This window comes from Opisthorchis viverrini (genome assembly GCF_000715545.1).
Source record: "Opisthorchis viverrini unplaced genomic scaffold opera_v5_19, whole genome shotgun sequence".
NCBI lineage: Eukaryota > Metazoa > Platyhelminthes > Trematoda > Opisthorchiida > Opisthorchiidae > Opisthorchis > Opisthorchis viverrini.
Window position 1 is genome coordinate 354,598 of NW_008751675.1, and position 20,057 is coordinate 374,654.

General features: G+C 43.7%; 1 protein-coding gene across 1 annotated transcript; it reads right to left on the minus strand.

Annotated features, from left to right (window-relative positions):
- Window positions 1–407: 407 nt before the first annotated feature.
- T265_01724 (hypothetical protein) lies at window positions 408–17,244 on the minus strand (the record flags this gene model as incomplete). Its single annotated transcript, XM_009165814.1, has 4 exons — window positions 408–793; window positions 2,082–2,399; window positions 5,868–6,368; window positions 16,391–17,244. 4 exons carry the CDS (start codon window positions 17,081–17,083, stop codon window positions 581–583), a joined length of 1,725 nt encoding a protein of 574 aa, XP_009164078.1.
- Between the last annotated feature and the right edge of the window lie 2,813 nt (window positions 17,245–20,057).

The window sequence follows — 20,057 nt, forward strand, 5'->3', positions numbered from 1 at the left end:
ATTGCTCCATCATTGGAGTACCACACCTCCATGAACTCGCGTTCTTTCTTGCCTGGTCCAGTATGCTGACGTTATTCCAATCGAAGTTGTGCCCTCTCCATTCATTTTGATGTCCATTCTCATGTCTCATGTACTGAACTCTAAAGGGCCAAGCCGCAGAGGTAAACGAGACAATCGTTACCCAAATATCAAATATAAAGTGTCCGCGTTCCCTTTGGTTCCATATGGCAGTGTTTTCATTCTGTAGGAAGCTACTAAGCTGAATGAAACTGGGGCCGATCACAAGCTGAGAATCATATCAGCTGTGCTGCGCAGTGTTTTGCCTAGAGCGATAGCACTTACTCGGTACACCTTTCAGAACTGGCCGTTTTCTCTACATGTTCGCTGCTAAAAGCGTAACAAAAGGACACACAATCAAATGTTGTATTTTCAAGTGACTCCAGTTCACGGAGTGTGATATGCCAACCGAAATAAACTGAATAGGAAGAAATGACAAATGATCCACAGGCAAACAAGACGGTGCTCTCCAAATCCACCTCCTTTGGAAGAAAACTGGTGATACAAGAAGCTATCTTTGGCTTTAGAATACTAAACAGGCTGTGTCCTGAATTACAGCATACAGTGCGTCATTGCGTTGTGACTGATATAACTTTTGGTAGAACGTGGGTTCCGGATAGAGGATGGAAGCCATCAACTCATTCAAGAAAACCCCATCGCGATCGGCCAACTCAACCAACTTCTTCAATGGTTCGATTTGTTTGCACAGTGCATCTTGAAAGCGCTTGACTAATTCCTAAAATGAGAAACACAATCAAACAAGTAAAAGTAACACGCAGCAAAACTTAGAAGTGAATTAATGATGCCGTTGTGATTTATACACAGTGGTACACTGGGAGGCCGCAGAAACAATGCTTTTCTAATGCTTGGTTCAATTTTCTTTGCTGAGTTGCAAATAACCTCTTAGAACAAGGACAGAACAGGTGAAGTTTGGTCTTTTTTCACGTAATTAAGTCGAAACATGCAAGCACTACTAGCCTCATAAGGGAAGGTTTGAGCTAGAAAATACGAGGTCAATTTGGTTCCCGAATCGATTTGATCCAAATTAATTAGTTTATTTGACTTAATTATTTTGAAAAAGAAACAATTTTGGCTGCTGTTCATCAGTTCCGTTGACCCTTATTTTATGACGGAAATAAGAGGATACTACTCACAATGGATTTTGACCCGTAAGTGAAGCTGAAAAGCGGGAGAGTCCTTTACAACTGGTACATTCTTATTGGGAATCATCAACAGTGCTCATCTCATGAAACTCCAGGGAGTTGCGAATCCGTGACCTTCCGGCTAGTAGTTTGAACACGACCGTTCGAACAAGCCTGGTTGATCTTTTTGTGTCAGCCACTCACCCCTCAACCACAGAATTAATGTCACGTGATCACACGTATTGACTGGCTGCTCAAGTAACTAGTTCTCAGATGAAAATTTCATTTACTAGGGAAAATTTCGCTCTTTCTCTGAGGTGCAGCAACAACAACAACAGTAGACACCAGATTGTTCAGACTGAACTGGAGAGACGTGCATGTGTGTTTACTAGCCAAACAACTAACCCACTGATTTGCATGCTCTGTTGCCTCCATCAAAGGGACTTTTTTGGTCCTTCGCTCAGCGCGAAAGATCATTGCAGTTGTCATCATCTGAGATCACCCTGTGAGCTCAACGACAGAACAGAAATCCGGCAGTTAAAAACGGCTCACCGGCCGCCAGTGCTTTTGGAGTTTTCAGTATTTCCGTCAGTACAATCAGGAATCTTTTTATTCATCTATAATCTGAGTTGTTCCGTCTTCCGCAAAACGTTCAGCGGATAATTTCTGGAGTAATTAAGCTGTTTTCGGATCATTCTTCCGAAGATTGCCTCATCTCCACAGTGTATGAATACACATAATCCGACATGCAACATGACTCGGTCTGTGGGCATAGCTCATTCACTCAGTGGTTTGAAGCTTAACTGAAAGGCATATTCAATGACTAGGTCGATTTTAGCTACACTCATTCAACTAATTCTGCTTGTTTAATCGACGACGTACCGTAATGCCGTACCACTCGCTTCTCCATTGTGGCATACATCTTGGGATTGAACGAAGTAAGACATTTGTTGTGTGATTGGCTGCCCTCGTCCACAATGTGCTCGGCCCTGGTGAAGTGATGCCGACGAACGTAAAGTGTGCTAGGATGTTGGTGTTGTACTGATCCTCTCCAGAGTCAAACCCTACACCAAGAAGGCGACCAGTTTTAGTTCGGCCGGTGAAATGCACGCGCAAGCCCAGGTTTATCGAGTAGTTCTTGTGATATCTCCGTCCACCACGTGCAAGATCCTCAAGCAGTTCAAATACAACTTTCATAGCCTGAAATCAAAAGTGTTACAGCGGATCAATAAGTCTACATAAATGATTGACCAATTTTTATATTTTGATTAAAAATGACATTAAATTAGTTACACATCATTCCACTGATTATTTTATTTTATTGTCCGTCATTTCCAAGCTATAATAAATGGCCGTAACGAATAACAGTTTGGTGCTCTTAACTGAGGTGCACTGGTGTGTTAATGCTATGCAACGAATTTCTCAACTGCCGGTGCAGAAAACTTGTGTAGAAAGTCGCCTGAGTCCAGTAAACTTGTTACTCACAAGAGGGCACATCGAAGAGGAAATACTTCCAAATTTGTAATAATTCGGAAATAAGCAAGAATATTTCACACTCTCCCTAGGACCCCAAATAGCATCTCCAAACGCAAGCTTGCACAGTCACTACCTGTGGAACTCACAATCTCGTTCAGCTCTAGTACCCTTTAGATGTCTAACTGCCATGCCACCCGAAGGTTGCACGAGGACTGGGATACTGTCAGGTTGCCCAAGCCTAGACAGGGGAAGTTGAGAGGCACAGGTCAGGTTCGAACCAGGGACCTTCCGGTCAGTGAATTTGCACTCTAACCACTCACAATCAGTGTTTTACTGATCTAGTTGCGTTGCTCTGGTAAAAATGGTTCATGCATTTAATGGCTATTGGGCTATCGACCATACTGACGCATGCCCCCACCTCCGTGGACCTTTACAGTGGCCTATTTCTGAATTTTATGGTATCCTACGCTGTCCATGTTTCTGGTCGGAAACACCATCACAAAAGACTCGAGTGGCTGCAGTAAAGCAGTGCGAGATACATAAGCAATAGAAAACATTTGATTTTCCCGCAGCAACCACAAATTTGGATAGTTTGAGGCAGAAAGAAGGGAAAGTATTTGATGATCAGTACAGTTTTTATCGGTAGCCTTTGTAGCAGGACCATCAACTGTTGAAGGTATTGACCGAGCAAATTCATAGCCCTCCAAGATTGTATTGTTGAAGTCACAGCGAATTCGCCCAAAGTTAATGCAATCTTGATGATCAGGCCAATTAAATTTCAGGCCGCGTTAAGTGGATTATCAGGATAAAGCCTGTTGAATTTAGTAGGACAACGAACTAGCGGATATCTCACCTCTGGAGAGGCATTTTCCCTTCTTTGACTGTGATCAGAAGAGTTGTCAGTGGATTAAATTTTTGGACTAATCTTTCGTTCTCGTTGCTTCAAGGTATATATGTCAGCAACTTTACAGCGAAATCACGTCCGAGAGACACTGACTCCTTACGTCTGTATGAATTCACTTCGAGTAATCGTACAACTATGGTTATAACCATCTGCAAGTGTTTTCATTGCCTAAATCGACAAAGGCAGCGCCACCGCAAATAAAGAATCAAGTCATACACATAAGAAGGTGAGGGCCTTTCTATCAGGGAGACTACAGAATATAGTGGGGAACTATTTACAAGGTTGCTGAAAAACCTTCGACAGTCAACGACCGGTTTCACCCTTCCAGTTCGGGCTCATCAGGTAGGCGCAGTCCCCGAGTTTCGGTCTACTTGAACTCAACTCCGACTGTTTTCGAGAAATACACTCATTTGCAAATCTGTTTGGTTTTCACGAGAGACTCAGCCGAATCTCTCGTTTGTAATATTCTACAACTGAATGTGCTGCACACATGCCACCTCATATTTCAGTTGGCACAAACATAAAGTTGACGAAAACTCGAGGACTGCGCTTACCTGATGAGCCCAAGAGGGGCGGAAACCGGTTGTTGCCTGTTAAAGAGTTTTCAGCAGCTTTGTGAGTAGTTTCTTTTATGAAAATATACTGCGATATCTCGAATATCGTGCCAACTGAATCGTAAGGCGGCCTGTGTGCAGCACGTTCAGTTGCAGAATATCATAAACGAGAGATTCAGTTGAATCTCTCGTGAAAACCAAATTGATTTGCAAATGAGTGTATTTCGCGAATATAGTACGGGGTTGTTTTCGACAAATACTCCCAGTTGCATTCCAATTCGGTTCTCACGTGAGACTCAAGTTAATCTCTCGTTTTTTCATCTGTTTATTTTGTTTGTTTTTCATTTGCTTCCCAGCATAACTTCTTTAGACTAGAGGGCTCTCAAGTGCTTGAAATGGTTAATTAGTAACTTTTTTGTATGCAGGTGATAGCAATGCCCTGTAATGATTTGCTGACGTTATTCTGTTGGTTAACAAAACGAAAACCCAGTGTGTTTTCCTCATCCCAATCACGATCAGTACTCACACACTCACAACAAATTCGGACCACTTATGAGATGGTTGTGTGGACAGACGTCTGCGGACGGTCAGTGGTGTTACTTCCTTATTGAATCCACTTGACATATCACTAATTTGATTGTCCAACAGACATCTAGTGAACCCGGTGAATACTTATGGTTAAACCGGATGATTCTCTATGCAAAGATCATCACTTCATTAACAACTCATTTTTTTCCGGGCTAAAGCTCTTATGTGATGTGTACCAAGACGCATCCACCGTCCACTAAGTGTTGCTGAAGTCGAGCATAATGGTGGTTGAATACTTTTCATAAAGAAAACTACTCACAACGTTGCTAAAACTCTTCGACAGCCCACGACCGGTTTCGCCCTTCTTGGGGCTCATCAGTTAGGCACAGTCCCCGAGTTTCCGTCAACCTTATGATCCACTTGAACCCAAATTGCACTGTTTTGGAGAAGTACACTCATTTGCAAATCAATTTGGTTTTCACGGGAGATTCAATCGAATCTCTCGTTTATGATGTCCGCAATCTGAATGTGCTGCACACAGGCCGCCTCATGATTAAGTTGGCACGATATTTGAGATATCGCAGTATATCGCAGTATAAAGGAAATTACTCACAAGGTTGCTGAAAACTCTTCGACAGTCCACGACCGGTTTCGTCCTTCTTGGAGCTCATCAGGTAGGCGCAGTCCCCGAGTTTCCGTCAACCTTATGTTCTACTTGAACTGAATACTGTTTATGTCAATCTCATTATCAACCACTAATATGCAGAATAAGGGCAAAGATTTTCCATCAGAAGAAGGACTGAGGAAGTCGATATCTCGGGCACTGGTCGCCTAAGTTGCGCGAGCATTAAGCCACTGATCAAGACACATGACTGTTCAAGCCGCCTATTCAGTCAAACAGTCAGTAAATGGTTAATGTATTTCTTTGCTAGCAATCATTGCGGCCAAATAAGTGATTCAGCGCCAATCGTTGTTGTTGTCAGCTTCTCCAGCAAACACCTGAGTGTTTGTGTGGCAGCTAATCTGTCGAATTTCGTTATCCTTTTAATCAGAGGAGAATTGACGGTGGTAACAGAGCTGTGTTCTGCTTAACTTGATTTCATTGGCAAAACGAGTATAGGCTCAATCAACGATCGATAAATCAACTCAGAATAGACTCCGTAGCCACATAGGATAATCATGAATTATCGATCATTTGGGTCTCACCTCAGCGAATTCCTTCAGGTCCTTATCGGTTTCCATGGTAAACCGAAGCGTTCGAATTGGTTCGGCAATTTTTCCAAGAGCATTGATAGCCCACGGAGTATACTGGATTTGACTAGGCTCCGGCTGAAAGCGACAGCGCAAATGATGGTGAGCTCGTCCAAGCAACCAAGGGGTTTTCGATATCTGGGTGATAAATTCTTTTGGTTCGGGACCGAAAACTTGATCGATTAGGTAAACCAATTGTCTAGGACAGGAATCCACCACTGACGGATCATCAGCCCCCGGGTTGACTGCTTCACCTAAATGTTTTCCTGTACGCAAGATCACTTCATCTTGTTCAGCCGACCATTCTGGAAGTTCGACAATATCCTGTTCTTCTAGATCACAGCTGTTATACGGTAGATAGATGAGCTCTGTGAAAAGCTTTTCCTCGATCGATTTCCGTAGAATCGAGTTATCCATATCCAACAAATTTGACCATTTGAGAAATCTGTAGTCAACCTAGAAAATTTTATGAACGTACATGAGAGATAAGCATCACCAAAGCCTTTATCAGCAATGAAAAATCACACCTCATCTCCGTGTATGTTAATATAGCTGAAAGTCTACGATACCATGACAACAACAAGCACAAAGCAGATCAGATGCTAAGTTTAATCATCGCTTCGACCATGACGTCGGGACTGTGTGTCTGGATGTTCTTGTTGTTTTCTCCGGTTGTCGGATGCGTTGGAAGTGCGTCCTTATCGTTTGTACGGTATTTATACCTGAAATGAACCCACAGCTCTCTACTAGCTGCTTAATTATACCACCTAGAGAACACGGGGACTGTGGAATGCGGCCCTTCAAACGGTAATCCAAGTTGACGCATCACAGTTCCTTGAAACCTTAGTTACAACATTGTACTCCAAAGTTTAATGGGGAGTTTGATGTGGCAATGACGGTGATAGTGTAGCCATCCAAAGCGGCTCAAGAAGAGGGGCAGCCATTGTCATGTTTAGAGTATTAATCATACGGCAGACAATTGATCGATAAACCGGACGAACTGCTCTAAGCCGCCAGATAGCTAGAATTTGGGTGTTTATTTAGTGATTGATAACTCCGAAAGTTACTTGGTTACCGAATATGGTTGTTTCAACATTAAACCTGGGAAAAATAGGAACTAACATAACACTGAAAGACCACCCAGTTTTTCAAACACGGTTGCTATGGTTACAATCGCAGCGGATACGGTTGCTCTCGGTGTTATTGGAGAGGTTGACGATTTCAGGTCATATCTTTTTGTTTACACTTGATAGCTACGACCTTTGTTACCTTCACTCATTGCTACCTGTGTGCTTCCGACCACCAACCATTTTCTCCACACAAAAGCTGTTGATTGGGAGTCAACTCAGTTGTCCCCGTAAAAGTACAACAAATGATTAAAGTTCAAAACAGCAAGAAACTGTTCATTTTTCGTGTATACAGTCCTGATACTGCATTATTTGTTTATCTTCAGGGAAGCATGGTGAACCTTAAAAAAATCTTTACTAATTTCTCCCAATTTCATCTCGCCTAGTTTTGTTCCAGATATATTGGACTAGAACACACCCACTTGCAGACTGATATTCAGGATGAAGGTATAATATTCATTTACGATGTGCATTGGAATGTAGAATATTCTAGAAAAAATCATTAGGGAAACTCAAATTTAAAAAAAGTTGGCCAGACTCCTTGTGATCGTAATTCAAAGATCCAAAAGGTCACTTGTGGTTAAATCTTCCCCTAGGTCTAAGTCCTGTAAATCGTGGTATTATCAGGCTCTCCTTTACTCATTTTAGCTAAGTTTTATTGAGGTTGGTGTCCACCTAATCCGTTCTAGCAGAGTGGCCACGACTCAGTGAACGCCGAAACGACACGCAGTCGGACTGATATCTGCAGTTCGTGAAGCGAAATAAGCTGTTTGTTTCGCCGGGCATTTGTTCGTTGTACACAATTGACAGCAACATAAGAGGCGGGAAAAGTTGCATAATATGACAGTTCAGACGCGAAAAACAGTGGGCTATTCTCATGGAGAAATTCAGGTTGTGCCCATTCCGCATTAAATGTCAAATTCTATCTGTTTACTGTTATGGTAGGCGATCAGTTCAGGTAGTTGTATCGTTGCGTTGCGAATTCTCGTGATAGATCACACAAACAATTTGATCAACAGCACTGACGTTGACGTGATGCACAGCATGACTGCTTAGTTTAAGCAAGCTCATCAAGGGTCCCAAATCACTATAGATCCCAGTGAAAAGGTAAAAGATGGAGCTATAGATTGGCCGAATTTACTTGGAAGACTTGAACGAGTGAATTAAGGTGCGATACATCCGTTGCCTGCGTCATCTATTTTCTTGCAAATCTCGACTGGATTTGCGTGAGAACCACAAATCCACTTGATATCCTTCGGACCGGACGCTCTGTCGGAGGCTCAGACTATTCCAAACATCGCGTACCATCCATCTACAGTGTCCAGCAAGTTTCACTCGACACAAATTGAACTGTTAGGCCTACGCAGTACTTCACAACTCTTGAAACGTATCTAGTACTGGGCAAAATTGTGTGGCGAAAGGTCTAACTAAGGCCAACTAGAGTAGCCACAGTCGATTAAAAATCACCGCTCTTGTTATACCCATGGCCCAGGTACGACTCGCAATCAATAACTGCGTTTGTATTAATGCCGCTTTAATTCATCACCTAGAGTAGAAAGACGAACAAAGGCTCGGCAGTCGATAAGAACCGCCTGTCAGCCGTCCACACAGTGTTCTAGAAAACCCTTCCGTGTAATAAACTTCATATCGTACAACCGTGTTATGAAGTACAATTTTCGGATACGTCGTACTGCCTACCTGAGGAATGTCCCGAGGGTTAGCAACTAGCAGGTGTCCACAGCTTCCCACACTGAAGAACGGATGGTGATAAACAGATCATCCTGCAAGCCCTGTGTGGTGGACTCTCCCCAGAATGACATTTGAGGAGGACTGCACTGTTTGCTGATCTGAATCTTTTTGACCGTGGACAACTAAGGAACTCACTTTTCTCATCTCTGACAATGAATTGGAGCTATCACATCCAATTATTATCGTGAGATCGTCAGTCACACGCGGTGTAACAATCTTAGGAACTTATGGCCGTGTCATTTCCGTCTAGTCGGTGTTAACTGATCCGTTACCTAAATCTACAAGAGCGTTCTTTTCAAAAACCTTTCTTGTCAGGTCTAAATGACTCAGGACTGAAGTGAAATCCCGGATACTTACGATGGTCTGTCCAGGAGACGAAATGGTGTATGTACAACTCACATGATAGCTCAAAGTAAAATTGTTGGAATCCGTTTTTCCCAAATTTTCACACAATGGAGAGATTAAAAATCCGCGTACATTCAAATACAAAATAGACAAGGCACTCTTGCATTTGATGCACCCACACACACACACTCAACAGTAGCAACATGGGTTTCTTTCCTTCTATCATTTGTAGGAAGGAAGTTGCATGCTTTTAAGAAGTTTCGGGCTGAAGTATATACCTCTTCTCTTCCAAGGAGTTCGATGAAAATTACAAACTTACCTAATGCGAATCTACAAATCTCCTAGTATGAATTTTAACGTGCTCCGACACACCAAGTAGGCGTGTACGGGCCGTGTGTAGTATGAAATTAGTACAATTCGTATACCGGCATCTGTGAAGTTGCACAGGGACATCCTGGTTTGAAGCACAGTACGGAAATTTAGTCCACCTAACCTGTGTGTTGAAGGTATATTACCTGTCGACTTAGGCGTACTGCACTTTTAAGTTAAGGCGTATAACTTATGTCGTAGCTGCTCTGCCACGGGCTTCCGGTGTCCTTCAGCTGGAATAAAATATCTCAGCCGTAACGTCGTTTCCTTGCCTACCTGTCATGCTTACTAGAGAGAAGCACGAGGATTGAAATACTGTCAGGTTGCCAAAGCCTAGACAAAGCGATCCAAACGCCGAGGATGGGTACGAACCACTGAGCCATCTCGACCTCAACTAATAATCACTCATTCGTAACACCCATTCGGTGTCTTACTGATATGCCACCCGTAGGAAGCACGACTACTGAGATACTGCAAGGTTGCTTAAGCCTAGACGGTTTACTGTGTGCCTTGTGGCCATACGACCTAGTTATATTTTTCTAGCTTACTTTCAGCAGTCAGTAGGTATAGATATCTGAGCCAATCCGTCTGTCTTTCTGACTGACCTAGTCCCACTGCTCCACACAACGCTCTGGAAGAAGTAAAAGTTAGTGTTTGTGTGCGGAGTTAAAAATTTGGTGTTTCGTCGGCCGAAAACATGTCCAAGAGTTATCGTGGTACTTCTTCAGGCTCCACGCAGTATCCACTCGAGAAGCCTGGATATCTGTGGTCCTATGTAAATGGCGTTAATTCCGGTGGGCGAGATAGCTCAAGCGATTAGAGCGTAAATTTACTGACCGGAAGGTCCGTGGTTCGGACCTGACCTCTACCTCCCGACTTCCTCTGTCTAGGCTTAGGCAGCCTAGCAGCATCCCAGCCCTCGTGCATCCTTCGGGTAGCATGGCAGCTAGGCACGAGAAGGGTGTCACAGCTGAGCTATTTTATTACCGATTTTTACATCTGGGTTATGTTCAGTTTTGGACCACAATAGCCCTGTTCATTGCAAACAAGTGAAGGTGCATATATCCGAACTGCAGTTCGTTTCACTAACAAAGTGGTGCGTCTCAGTGAGTTCGAACCTGGCCGCTAGGGTCGCTGACAGCGAAGTTTAAAAGCCATTACCAGCAAACTCAGCTGTGCTGGTCATTACTATCTTCCTGGATGGGGACCCCGAGACGGGCCACATCAATGGTTAGAGACATTGTCTGATATGGCCCAGTCGTGCCCTTAGTGGGGTTCGTGCATAGCTCTCCTCCCAACTCCCCCATTTAAAAGTTCACTGACAGTCCTGTATCTACGAATCAGTTCATCAGCTCCAATACACAGCCACCTATCCCACCCCCAGCTGACATAGATGAAAATGGCGGTGATGATGATGATGATGATGATTATGGTGATGATGATAATGAAGACGATGATAGTGATCATGATGATGATGATGATGGGATTTACAATATACAGCGCCTGGACTATTCGCTTATTCGAGGATACAGGGAGTAATATCTGATGATGACGAGCAAGGCTTGAGTGGAGTGTATGTGAGTCCGCTATATAGAATAATAATGAACTAAACACTGTCCCTTGTTACTTACTATTCCCTACAGTTGCCAAGATCCCTTCATCTAATGAACTTACAAACAACTGCCTGGGAAATTTCTGATACATACAGCAACCACCGCAGGCCCAACAACGGACCACACGTGCCCACGCTTTTACGCTGCACCAAGAAAACAGGTCATTTATGTGATCTTTCATCTCAGAACATTGGAGATTGGAGAACCGAAGCCAGTGCTCTGAGCACAGAAGATACTGCCTCCCCCCACACTGACTCTTCTACCCTCTAATGTTTTGTCTAGCATCGTGTTGTTGTCCTCTGTTCTTATTGCTATGCATTGTGGTTATAAGAGCCCAGGTTTTCCGCGTCCACGACTGATGATACTTAGCAATTTTTTCGCATCGAATGGATAGTAAGACATTGTGGTTATAAGAGCCCAGGTTTTCCGCGTCCACGACTGATGATACCTAGCAATTTTTTTTGCATCGAATGGATAGTAAGAAGTAAATAATAGCACGTCTGAGAGTAGCACGACCTACATAGCTGTCTGCAAATAAGAAACAATAGGTAGATGAAACGAAGAGAAAAGAAGGATGAATGAAACTGTATAATTGATGTACGAACTATATAATTAAGGATATCACAGGTAAGGGGAGGATAAGTTACCCTGCGTTTAGCATATGAAAAAAGTGTACCACACTTGAGCGAACCAGGGGAACACCAGTTGCCTTGTCCAGCTAATCGTATTGATAGATAGTGTGGAAGTCAGTCTCACACACCTCATCGCCTACCCCGTAGACGAGTTCATGCAGTGCAGTGAAATCAACGAATGATCGACAAACACCCTTTACAAACCTGTACTCTGTCTTACCGTTGCCGACAATGCAACTAATCAGGTTCATCAGACTGGAAAAAGGTTTCAGAACAGTTTTTCGTCTGGACTAGTGGTTATTATGTAAGCCTATTTGGACCGAAATGTCCAGAATGAGGCAAATCCCTCCCCCTTTTGGGCAGCCAGTGGATCGTTAATTCTGCCAAGCGCTACCTAAACTAATGGCATTGTCAAGCTATTCTGCATAGAATCTCAGAAGCATTGGCTGTTATTGATCATGGTCTCCAAATCTCCGTTTGGCATCCTCAGTTGTTTTTTCTGCTCCTGAATCTTTTATATGTTTGTCTCTTGCCATGTCAGAAGATTAAACACTGAAATACGCCAAGGATCACTAGATTTTCGGATTAGAATGATCCGCAAAACAGCCCCACCCGAAGGAGCACACATCAGCTGGGTAATCAAGTTTAAATGAGTTAAAATTTGTCTTTACCTGCACCGGTGGTACACCTGCGTCTGGGCTGGTCTAAACGTATCCGAGTCATCTACACTTCTATGGTAGGCCTGATCGGGGGATCCGAAACTCACACTTTTGATGAATTATCAACTATAAGACTTGATCAGTACCTAGCTGTTATGTTACCCAAAGAAAGCACAAGCGGTAAGATAATGCCAAGTAGCCCAAGCCCATATGGGTGCAGACAAGATGCGGGGGCTGGGTCCGAACCGTGGATGTATGCTCGTGCCTTAATTACTATGCCATTTGCAAAGACTTCACTCTTTTGAAACCATCGTGCTAAAAGTACACAGGAGAGTAAGACAGACATAAATAATTTGAAAAAACGACAAAACCGATATCATTTCCAGCGAGCCTTCCTGTCTCCGAATGGAAGGTCTTACCGAGAAGGGAGTTCAGGAATTTACTGAAGATAATTGCTTTAAAGTATATGAGATCGGTATTGGTGCATCAGGTCAATAAGGAAGTCACGCCAAAATGGTAAAACATACGTACAGGATATCGCTAATCAGAAAAGCAATGTTCGCTTCTGTATCCAATGCAAAACGCTGTGGCTTGTTGAATCGGTATCCGGACCTTCCCGGGGTGTCCACTGCCAATAATTCTCAGTTAGGCTGTAAACTCTTCCTGGGCTTTTTGGCCCCAATTCAGAAATAACCGTTCGGTTATTTTAGCGTCCTGAACAACGTCAGTAAGTTTACTTGCGGTTCATCACTTGATTTAAAGCACGGAATCGTTCAAACGTCTACAGCCTACTCTTTATAGGAGACATGTCGCTAGTCAAAGTCGATATCGATGAGTTACTAAAATCCGCAATTTTCCGCATGATCATCCACAAAGTGCAAGACCCGAATTACGTCGCTTCGAAGTCGTATCATCGGCCAACTCACTCTTCCCAGAATTCTATCCCAGATACAAGAAAGCGGGGTACCTGAAACCGATCTACACCCAAAAGATTCGTCTTCGACAAGCTGTGGCCTTCGTAGCATAGCAGGAATCAGATAAGTGCCGTTTGTCCGCAGATGTGAAGTCCATTTTGTCTGAAGCATATCGCTCTTGAAAAAACAAGACTTATCACATTGTGGTGGTTAGGACGTACGTCAAACTTGGCCTGAAACTGTCCACCGAGCGATCCACTTCTGTTCGGAACCAAGATAGCGAAAATTTCTTAGGAGAAGACTATAGCACGGTAGCACGAAATGAAACCGACCACAGTGAAGCGGAGTCTTGTGGGACCTTCACATGGTTAGAAACCTTACAGGCATGGCAAGCAAACGATCCCATTGTTCCGGGCATTGTGATATCCTAGCCGGACCGAAAAGCTTACGGGCGCTGGCTTTGTGCCCATGATGTTCACGAAGAGTGACTGTTCTGTCTCACTAGCGACTTCTTACTCATTTACACGTTTATTTCATCGCTGTTCGAAAGTATCGGGACTTCTCTCTCAAATCGTTTTCCCTGAGTAAATCAAGCATTTACGCACTGAGCCCCGAACGTTCTTCTTTTAGTACTTTACTTGAGCGTTCCATCCTCTTTTCTGTGTCAGCTTATATAATTCTCCCCTTGGAAGGCTGATTTCGGAGTCTAGATTGTGAAGGTGGTCGTCCAATTCATGTAAGTGGCGCAACACTACCGACGATAGCCAACTGTAGCGTTACTAATAAGGTGTGAGTCAAGGAGCACTAGATTTAGTGTAGAGCAGGGAAAGCTCGATTTCATCACTGTCCCCGATTATTTGAATTCAAGCTTGGAATTTTGTGAATATTAGCGATAGAAGTTTGGATTTGGAATCAAAGATGGTCAAGTTTTGAACTGCTCAAAGTTGACCCGACTGGAACTTGAGGCAGTCTGGATGCATCACGTTCGGTTGAATAATTCCATAAACGAAAAATTAAGCATCTCCGTAATTTATAATTCAGAAGATGTGCAATTTGTTATTAAGCTTGATGAGCACTCAAAAAATACGTTTCCTCGATGATGTTTTGCAACAAACCGAGATGTTTTCGTCAACCTCATGGTTACATGTCGTATGAAAAAAGTACCTCGAAATGTTGATGTCGTTCCAACTGAAAAAAACGAGTGAGAGATTCGGCTTAACCGCCCATCGCCGTCATCCCAATTTGCACTTGAGTATGAATACCCGTCCTTTGTTTGGATGAACTTCTGTGGGAACGGCTAGTCAATATGGGATTTTAGCCTAATAGGATCTTAGTACACTCCACAAAATAGATGACTGATTACGCAGACGGAACCCTGTCCTAAAATGGACAGGCCTCGATGTAAGTAAAAGATGACCTCCATGGTCACTGTGTCTGTATCCACTAGACTAAGAGAGACTTGGAGTAGAGTTAAGTAAAGCGGAAGGTCGTGAATCCGTTAACTGAAGCTTCGAACAACTGAAGATGTAAACATGGAGGTACTTGGATCTATGGGTCTGGTGCCATACTGCTAAAAGTCACTAAAAAGGATCTTGGCGGCATCTAAATCATCTGGATTTACGTTTGTAATTTTTCAACAAGTTTTCTTCATGAACTTCAAGTCTGGAAGATGTTCTTAGCCAATTATTCAACATCAGCCTTACTATCACAACTGGCATAGAAGTAGTTGGCATACACCTTGTTCCAGCCAGAGAGATGTAGTCGGATTCAACGTATGCAGCAATATGATAGAGTGAATGGACTGGCCGATCAGGGACTTATCTCAACAGAAGGCGCTATTCACACACAGGTAGGTGAGAGCGCGTCCACATCAGAAATAAAAAGTCTGTGTTCACGTATTATGAACGGAACTAAAGTTCCGGGAACCGACATGAACCGTCGAACTTCCGCTTGACAGAGGATTCACTGACAACTAGCCTAAAGAAGACGTTCACCCTGTGCTTACAGTTGCGCGCAGTTCTCCGTGCCTCAGCCCCATTAATCTACTCCATCACTTGTGTTATTTGAATTCTCCAACAAACAGGTAATCAAGCATACGATCTAAGCAATTTTCGCACGTATGATAACCACAACTAAACGCAGTTTCCCGTTTCGGGAACATGAGAACTGGCAGATGTTACTTGTCTGGAAGAACAGGTTTGCAAATCTCACGCCCGTAAATTTCGATCCACCGGATGATAACCGTCCAAGATATGGGTAGAACGTAGAATTGAAACGAAGTTATTTGCTTCCATCAGCAAGACTTCCTTCTTTACCGCGGGTGGTAACCATAGCTTGGTTTCAATTGGACACATTTATCAGCGAGAAGCTCCCTTATCTCCAAGTGTTCCTGTGTCAGAAGTGTAATGAACCCTCAATATGGACACCTAGTGTTTATTCTTATCTAGAATCCTGCAGGAGTATCTCCAAACACTTCGCGGAAAACCTCATTAGTACATCGTAACTACTCGAAGTTAGACGTCTAACCCTCACTTAAAACCAGCTTAAGTATCCTTTAGAAAGAGAGAGTACAGCGCCTAAAATTTTCTCTCTCAGCTTGTATCTAACGGGGAAAAACCTTGTTAGAGTTTTTGTTTTGCTGTCACTTTTGCCGCTGTGCTCGTCGCGGTTAGTGGTGTTGATGTCATTTCCGTTCAATGTCCGTATAAATGCAAAGTTTTCTCATATTCAGAGAACTTCAAGTACAAATGAACAGCTTTCATCATCCTGAAAAGCTATCTATGTGCTGTTCATAACTCTCTCTAGTTCTTCTTATACACCTTCGGATTACGCCCTCGTCATCCTCCGGACGGGGGAGGGAGGGAGCTTGTTCCACATCGCCCCAAGGGGTTCTTCGGTTTATTGTAAGATCAACTTGTATCAGCTAATTCATTACCGCAGAAGTAATGTGTGGGATCTGCAGAGGTAAAATTTAACCCAGATATGGAATGACCTACAAGTGTGAAGGGATATGCACTGTGCTTCTGAGTTTTCAAGGGCGGACATATTGATACAAGTTACTCTTACTTACCCTGGTGAGCGACAGTGGGGTGTATCGCAACGTTATATCATACACGATACCCAGCACCCCAAGAGTAGACAAAGCGGCTGAAAGTTCTTCCTTGCTTGAGTACTGAATGAGGTCCCCGTGGCAGTCCACAATTCGAATGCCGATCACCTCGTCTGATAAACATCCTCCTTGTGCATTACTACAAGGCCCCACGATTCCAGGGGCACTGGACGTGACAGCTCCGACTACAGTTCCCCAAATCGAAGCGGTCTCCACACTTTGGGCAATCTCAATTCTGTTGTTGATTTGAAACTGCACGAGTTCATTTATCCCAACGCATGCAAGGACACGAAGACCCGGTATTTCCTCGTCATCACCTTTGCGCCTCACGTTGACGAATTCCAGCCGCGGACTGTCGGCTAGAAGCCCGCAGTCAACTAATACGGTGGATGGTGTTCCGTAAATTCCGATATCGCCTCCAGTTCTCTCACCACATGCGCGGACTGTAAGTTTCATCGTTCGCGCTGCCCGCACAACACGTGCGATCTCAGAGTAGGACTGTGGTTGGACACGTAACATACGCACAATCTGCCCGGGTTGGGAATCCAAATGAAATGCATGAACTTCCACAACAGGTAACAGTCCAACGCGCTTCTGTAACTCACGCCCAAGTTTGATCACCACATTCGGGTCTGTAAACATCGTTGGATCCATTCCGTCTATGACTTGGTTAATATGTTTCCAAGATCTTCAGGGTTGAAAACTGAGAAATCGCAGATATTTTCAGCCTCTCGGAATTGTGACTTGCGTAGTGTAAAAAGTAAGAATGGCAATCACCTCGTTGTGTTTGTCACCCGCACACAATTCTCTACCAAGTAAGGCCGTTTGAATGTGACGCCCATATCGATCGATCCGGCATTCGCGATAATAAGCCGCTTAGAAGTACATTTCACCTCAGTCAGATGAATAACCCTGGTTCATCTATTGGTTTTCTACTACCAATACTTTTATCAGCCTAATACTTTATGAAGCAGAGTGGGTGAGTCCTAAATCTGCCGAGTTGTGCTTGCTGTTAAAAAAAGGTATAATTTGCCTGGATATGACGGCCAAGACAACAAAAATGGATGTGAATCATTGAATAACTAGTAGGACGGTGCGTCTCTCCATAGTTATGCATACTTTGAGTACTCTAAGGTAAATAACCCTGTCTCAGAGACGTAGTAAAGTTTCCTAAGTTAAGCAGCCAAATTAAATGATAAGCAACGGTCATCTGAATATAGCTCCTTACCCAATGTGAACTCATTGTCAGACGTTCTTTTATTGCTAATTGTAAAATAAATGTCACAACCTTCACTGTCTAATAAGGGAAATTTTTCACCAAGTAAAGAGAATGCAACAGGTGAAGACCACTCAAGACTGGTGCTTATTACTCCTCATAGCGGGCTCGGTGAGTCCTGACCACTGAACCGAACCATAGGATTTTGGTGCTACCGTTTTGAATTTGATTTCCGCGCCTGCACTCCGTGACCTGCAGTTAGATTGACCGAAAACGTTGGGCAGTCTGTGTGTGCGCTCGCTTTGTTATTATCAGGAAGGTCAGATTCCTGAAAGCAACTTCAGAACGCCCGGAACCTACTGCTCCACCAAAAACTCAACAGGAAGGCCAGCAAACATCCAGGCCAGTCAATCATTCAATCAATTCAGCAAAACCTGATGAGTCTTCTTGCATGCCACAGAAGCACGACCGAATGTGATCAGCGTTCAGGCTTCTCATAGAGGCACGATCGATGTTGATGGGTTTTCACTACAGTCTATCAGACAGCCTGGATCAATGTCAGAAAGTCCCCTTTAAATAGCCTGGGGCCGTTGTAACTTTTGCTCTCGCACTCGCTTGTTCAGAATATAGCGGTTGTGTTCCCTTCTGTGGGTCTTTTTTCTCCGGAACTAGGCACTGGAGCGGGTCAGCAGCAGATACCACAGATTGACGAATCAGCAGATATAACAGTCATAAACCAAGGACTGTGATTTAAAACGGTCCCTGGTCAATAGAAAAGCAAGCTTGCTGTTTGCTTCTATCGGTCTTTTTGTCCCAAGTGGCTCTTATCCTTAAAATAAAATGCATTGATATTTGCTGGTACCCCTCCCAAAAACATGAGTTGGTCATTTATGAGGTCATCAACGAGGTTATTCTGGGCACCCTTTCGATCTCTATGGACTTTGGCGGAACTTGTACTTTGAGGTGTCAGGTAGCAGCGCTTTCGGTCTGTCATGCTGGAGCGCCGAATCCCTATTCACTAGCATCTGATCCGACCTACGTTTAGGCTACATTCGTGTTCAACGATAATTAGCTGCGTTTTTGGTATACGGAGTGTGCTGAAGGCGTTGAAACAAACATACCTAGTGAAAATAAAATGCGAAAGCTCTGCAAGCAGCTGGGGTGGCTGCATTTCCTGAAACAAACGGCAATGATTCAGGGAGAGACGACATCAGCGAAGACCTGGAAACATGAGTGAATAGGTATCGTACACAAAGTTGCCGAAGTGTGAGGACATCTAAGATTAGGTCTGCTGCCCACTCATTTCGTAGTTTTGCTCGTGTACCCTGCATGGCTTAAGAATTTTCAACCTGGTGATGTGCTGTTGACAAGGAAAAACAAGATTCCGGCCAAATGGAGAATGATACCTATTGGATTTCAGACTGTTCAACGTGTACTGATCTGACGTCCTTGTATCTGCATCTTGAATGTTATTCCAGTACTCCCGTATAGATATTGTCATACAGATGTCACCCACAACCCTGTCAAATGTTTCTGCGTAAATCTCGGCTGTCAGAAATATCACAGTTGACTGAGACAATTTGTAAAGTCTGTCTTACAGTGTTTCGCACCGGAAGACATACTTAGTGACATAGAAACGGTGGTCGATCCCGGGGGAAAATGTCCTAAGAAGGAAAGTCATTGGTCTATTTGCTTGTGGAGAGAAATAGCATGGAACCATTAAATCTCCGGATTACTTATCATCACATAAACCTTCGTTGATGCTTGTCGATCGTTTCCGTCTGGTCATATAGAACTTTACACACAACCAGCCCAGTTCACCTCTCCTCATCTATGTATTTATGAGAAGCCTTGTTCCAAACAAGTGATCTTTTGCGTGGAAATCCCGTCTAAAACGAAAGAGACATACAAGCATGTGTAGACCGAAACATTGCTCATTAATAAGAATGGGACTCGATCAAGCGGAAGCTCTAGATCAAACAATAAAAGCAGTAGTTTGGGAACAGAAATGGTTATTTGGGCTCTACATGTAGTGTCCTCCATTTAGAGGGATTTCATTGCCAACACAGAAACCGCTTAGGTGCTTGTTAGCTCTAGCTGAGGTCACTGAGCTATTGACAAAGTCGCAAAAGCGTTTTAGCGGATCACTCTTGTGTCACCTTAGTTTTCTGAAGGCGAGTTAACTAGGATCCCCTAACTGATCATCCTTTTTGTACGGAGGCCAGCCGTCCCTCATAACCGTACATCACATCATTTGAAAGGATGTGTCAGGTGCAGGATACGGACCAAACGAAGGCATGTCCCGATTGGTCAGAATGCCAGCCAATCCGGGTAGAGCACCTGCAACTCCACGCTCCTCGCTCCCCTCACGGAGATGTTAGCACGACCTTGTGGAACATTCTATGATTACCC